This window comes from Stegodyphus dumicola, chromosome 1 (genome assembly GCF_044657685.1).
Source record: "Stegodyphus dumicola isolate Sdum_Otavi_A_Nest chromosome 1, ASM4465768v1".
In the NCBI taxonomy this organism is placed as follows: Eukaryota; Metazoa; Arthropoda; class Arachnida; order Araneae; family Eresidae; genus Stegodyphus; species Stegodyphus dumicola.
Window position 1 is genome coordinate 67,386,412 of NC_140768.1, and position 6,000 is coordinate 67,392,411.

A 6,000-nucleotide genomic window follows, 5' to 3' on the forward strand; every position below is an offset into this window, starting at 1 on the left:
AGAGATGTGATGTTGTTACAACGGAACTTATTAGTGAACCTGATACACCTACTTTCTAAAGCCTTAGCGTGTTTTGCGTTAATAAGTCAATCCACGAAATAGTTTTCATTGTTTCTGCAGTGTAATCAGTAAAACAGTTTTAGTTTCGTTCAATAATATCAGCAAATTGATAAAGAAAATATCAAATTATAACAAAACATTGGTGTAGACTAGCACTTTTTAAACTATGGGTCACGACCACAAATGGTGCTGTGAATCTGAGAAAATTCAATTCAGCTACCCAAGTATAAAGAAATTACATTGACATTAATGAAATTATCATCTGCCATATAAATCCCAAAAGGAATTTGAGCTACTGAGTGACTCAAAACTTAAATTTCCAAAAAAATCGTAGACTCAAATCTGCATTAGAGTTAGAACTAAATATCTCACAGTTTTTGAAATGCCATTAAATGTTATTCTGCCATTCAGCGCGACATAAATAATGTGAAGCGACACTTTACAGCTTTAACGCTTATTAAATCCAAATTTCATTCAACGTTGAAAATCAGCACCAAGATTTTATTTGTTAAGCAGCATAAAGACAAGCACAGCCATCTTATTAAAGACGTGGTTTATTATTGATTAACTAACGCGATTAATTTGGCATTAATTTTTGTTCACTCATAATGAATCGTAGCACTACTTATTTTCATGTATACAGAGAGTGTGTACACATTTTTGAATGGTTTAGAAAAAGAAAAAAAAAGGTTTTGGAGTAAAGCTTTCTGGCAACAGCTTATTATTTGAAATAAGAAATATCGTTTACTACTTTTAAATTTATTCTTTATTCAAACGTCGCACGTAAACAAACTATGGCTTGAAAGATATATTTTTGCTCTTTCCGCAGAGGAATATTACTAGAAATGATTTTAAAATGTTGTGAAATGTGTGGTATTAAAATCAGGAAAACATTAGAATGGCAAAATTAGCAACATTATTAATCGGACTGTGAAAACCTTCAATCAATACTTCTACACAGAAAGTAGACTCCAAACTAATCCCCAAAACAGGTACTAAGTAGTGTTTCTAATGTTTCTAAAGTTAAATCTTTAATAATAACAGAAAATTAGGCAACGCCGAAATCAGTCGCAAAGCGTTTAAATACATCTGTAGCAACAATAAATAAACTAAAATAAATCAAGATTTACGTTTTTAAAAAGCTAAAAGACGTAATCTTCACCAGCTTTTGCCGAGGCATCTGGCTCAACGCAGAGCATTTTATAGAACGATAGGAGATAAATAGAAATGAATTGTGACCCTTAATGAAGCATTTGTTTACCTAATGGCTGCTACAGAAAAATGTCTATTTATTATCGAAAACGAATAGAAAAAACTGTACAAACTTATTTCCGTTAATGTAAAGAAAGTTCTCGTAAGGGGTTTATGATTGTCACATGATTCTCTTACAGTGGGAAATTTAAAAAAGAATGGAAAAAATATTAAAATCAACCCAACGTACTTGACAAGTGAAAGAGTTTTACGTCCGGTATTTACAGAAGGAATTCCATTTCCACTAACATTTAAAGAGTGGAATTCTACTAAGACAAAGCAACAAGTTATACTTCGAAAAGTATCACTGCATTTCTTTAAAAAAGGAAAATTAGGCATTGTATATACACCTTTTCAATGTATTGCGAAATCCTCTGACATTTCACCTGTGAAATAGTGTGCCTCTGATTTCTTGACAAGAGCTCTTTCTAAGCACAAGCCCACCACGGCAGTTGGACTCTAGAAAGCAGTGGAAGAGACATGGCAATCATTATTCCTTGAAATTTTATGAAAGGACCTTCTATCATGGAAATGATGCATGCCTATAGTCTTGAAAAAACGCTTTCAGATCGAACATTTAAAAAATACTCTTTACATTTTAAAAATTAAATAAAATGCTCCAGACTCGTTCTAAAATTGTATAAACACTTTTTATGTATTGTTTATCAAAGAAATAAACTATTTATAGAAAAATTTTTACTTCTATCTCTTTATTTTTTATTTAATACCCGTGCTTGTGAAAAGTTCTAGATGATAATAAGAGGTCATGAATAAAAAATGTTTAATAAGCGCTGCTGGAGAGAAAGTGGGAAACAAAATAACCTAATATATAATCACAAGATGAATAGATAAATTTGCATCAAATTTTTTCAGTTGTTAGGGATAAGAATAAAAGTATTTATTGGCAGAGTAAATTTCACCAGAATCATAAGGCATCCAAGATAAGAACTTCAGTCGATTATTTCGCTGCTAAACAGAAATTTATAACTTCAAGCCTCGCAGTAATATTGTACTTAAAGAGTTAGAAAGAAGTACAATGAATATATATAATAATGTGCTAATTTTGAACTATGTGAATAAAACGGGATCATGCTGATTTTAAATAAATGACATATAGTACACTTCTAATCCCGCCTTCATTTAAACGACTTCATCTTTAGCCTGCCATGATTTCATCAAGAATATTTTTTCGTTGAATTACGATAATGTATTATTTCGTCAAGGAAAAACATTAATTAAAATAAGAAAATTATTAGTTGGAATTTTGGAAGCTCGTAAGCTTAAGCTTCAGTTTGTGGTTGCTTTCTATACTTTTTTGTCGTAATTGCTTCACGCGTTTATTTCTCCTTTAAGTTCTTCTTTTAATATGCTAATTTGAAAGAGTAAATATAATTAGTGAGCTAACTATTAGAGCAATTTTGAAACCATTAAAAATGCTCATAATAGAAAATCTCTGAACTGATAGTAATGAATAGATTTGTGAAAAAAGTATGATGGTGCGGTGAATGATTAGCACAGAAACTGGAAATACCTTCTAGATTTTTCTAATTCCAATAGTCTATTCAGTCGAAACTCATGACTCTCATAGAAGGAATCTACTGTAAAATTAACGCTTGTTCTGCCTTGATGAAATATACAACTCCTTACGTTTAGAGCAACACAAATCTCTACCAAAGTGAATGAATTATGCCTGAATCGCTTTTTTTTTTCATAGTAATGTAAATAACAAACAGATTATTACCCAAGTAGCATATGACGTAGCAAAGACGTTGCAAACTGGTCCGAGAGGTTGCAAAGTTGTCGTAATAACGTCTTTGCTACGTCATGTGCTACTTGGGCATGATTCTGCCATCTATATTTTGATGATCCTATTCACTTTCACTTGTTCAGTCAAAAGGAACTTAAAATCATTCCAAATCTAACACGCTATAATCTCAAAGATTTCCCAATTAATTTGGAGTTCATTGTCATCATTGGAAAACAGCTGTTTAGACATATTTTCCCTCAATAATTAATTACGATACCTCACGCATTTCTAATCTATCCAACGGAAAAGACAGAATTAAGAGTTAAAGCATGAAAATTTCACATTTTAAAGTGTAAATTCTAAACTCATTAATATCCACTCCCTATTTGGCCTATCTTCGCCAAGTGAATAAGTCCATTGAACATCTGCAGCTAGTCTCAATAATTGCAACGACAAAAGTTGGTTGCTTGGTTTATTTGCTTATGGCAAAGTACGCGAGGTCTTTCTGAGGAGAGAGATGCTTTCAGTGAAGATTTTTTAAGAGAAATTTACTCATATTAACGTTAAATGTGGGGAAAACCACCAAAGCGAGCATGCAGCCAGCCCGTTCGCCTCGGATTTAACCTCAGGTCGAACTACTAGTATTCAGTGACTTTGCAGCTCGGCCACCGTTGAGCGGAGCTGTTCACTCTCATCTTACATTATTTAAATCATTAACCTATTTAAAAAACGAATCTTGCTTTGCTGCATGTCACAGCACATATTTACACGAAACGTGAATTCCCCTCATTTACATCCATAAAATTAAGATCCAAAATAATTAAATGTTACCATTCTTATTCGAATGGAATTTATATCAGTTTTAAAAATCAATTTTTAAGAAAAAAGAAAATTCATAAAACTCTTGCTTCATAAAAAACTTTTCATTCCTTGCTTAACTGTTGCACTTTCTTTTACATAACGTGTTCTTTACAGTAAAATAAATGCCAAATGATTTAATTCAAGTTAATTTAAATTTTTAATTAAATTTCACAATTTAAAATTCTTCATTTTTTATTATTATCCCTATAAATTTTAAATGTAATCATTTAAGACTTTGTATTCTTTTGTTTAACGCAGCAAGATTCAGCTATAAAAGAAGTCTTTGGAAGCATTGTTTTAGACCATTATAATGGATGCAATAAATCTTATTATCAAAATAAAACTTACCCGAATGTCCGTTAACATCTCTTGAAGAACATTCATCATCAGTGCTAGCTGGAGGATGCTCATCTGCTGTGTCTTGTCCATCAGTATTACCAGTATCACTTGGAGACGAAGGTGAATTGCCGATAATTCCCATAACAGAAGGAGGCGATGGTGTCCTACAGGGAAGCCCTGGAACTTCATGATACGCTCCTAGATGGAAAGGTCCGGTGAAGTCTGGCAGCATCTGGTGTGGCAGAGAACAAGAGCGGTCTCTCATGGTCAGCGAAGGAGGTGGAGGAAACAGGTGGCTTGGCAAAGCGTAGCTAAAACTGGAGTTCATTATCGGTCTGAAGCCTGCAGAGGATTCCATGAAGCATATATGGCGTATTAGAACACGTTGATCTTTAATTGCTTTACTAGTGGAACGGTGATTAACAATTTTAAAGCATTACTCTACTTTGTACAGTAAGAAAATTTTTGCCGGAAGGCTACTAAAGTTATTTTCATCGTGATCTTAAAGGATAACTTTTGTAACTTCTTTGAATTGTAAGTTAAAAGAAAAGTTTGATCTTTCAGTTCAGTAAAATTTCAAAATTAATTAATCAGAAATTATGTTGCTTTTTTTTTTTTTTTTTTTCTTTCTTTATATCAATTCTCAAACATTTATGCTATTCATTATAGTCCCTTGAGAATTCTTTAAATTTTCTAACACATATCGATAAATATTTTGATGAGCGTTAAGAGATCCTGAATTTAATATTCTACGACCACAAGACTGTTGAACTGAGAAACTAAACTACTGTTAGCTAAAATAGTTTTCACATATACAATACCTTCTAAGCACAACTTCAGTTTTTGAGATAATGTCTAATTTTATATGCTAAGGAATATATCAAGAGAGTAAATGAACAGTTTTTCATCCACTTTTCAATGAATTTATTAAGTGTTTTTCTATTATTTATTTTTACTATTAATATAAATTTTATTTTTTAATTTATAAGAAACCTAATATTTTCTCTGACCTCAAACATAATTATCTCAGGTAAATAAACCATTAAAATAGTACATAGACCACACATAATCGCAAGTCTAACAAAAGACAAATATGAATTAAAATTCACTATTTTTCTTCTTACAAAATTTCCCTTAAGCTGTTTAACTGCAAAGCGTCTTTAGCTGCACATAAATCCTTGCTTACCACATCATCAGTCAAACGCGATCTGCCTTTAAAAAAGTAAACATCCTTTGCACAGTAGGCAAATAAGAAACAATATTATTCCTCCCCGGGCTGAATGGAACGAAAGCGCTAGGGATGCCTCAGAGCGCGACTGCTAAAGTTAAGGTGCCTTCCAGCTGGGAGTCACCATCGCAGACCATCCCAGAGAACACGCCTCACATCCGAACCCTGACATTCTATTGGTCCCACTGGGTAGCATCCTACATCCGGGACTGGTGGAGACGGATCAGGATGAAAGATGCGACTCTCAGTTAGCAGTTAGTTTCGGTATATTATTTCTTTACAAGGAGATATCGATTATTTAAAATCGCATCGAAGGGGAAATGAGACTGTTTTCGTTTACAAAGGCATAGAATAAACTGAATAGAGTAATACCATTCATTAAATTAAGCAATTCCGTGGAAAAATGAAAGTAGATTAAGAAAACTTGATACGGTGCCTGGAAAATAATTGCTGTTTTGCGTCACCTCTGACGACATTAAATATTAAATTTACTCCTAGATACAATTTATTGAAT

The 6,000-nt window shown here is 32.6% G+C and overlaps 1 protein-coding gene across 1 annotated transcript in view; it reads right to left on the minus strand.

Annotated features, from left to right (window-relative positions):
* Positions 1-6,000, minus strand: part of LOC118185277 (uncharacterized) — a 28,620-nt gene extending 22,620 nt beyond the window's left edge. Inside the window, exon 1 of the mRNA XM_035355118.2 lies at positions 4,268-6,000. Within this exon, the coding sequence (XP_035211009.1) occupies positions 4,268-4,616 (349 nt within the window). The 5' untranslated portion in view covers positions 4,617-6,000. The remainder of the gene's footprint in view (positions 1-4,267) is intronic.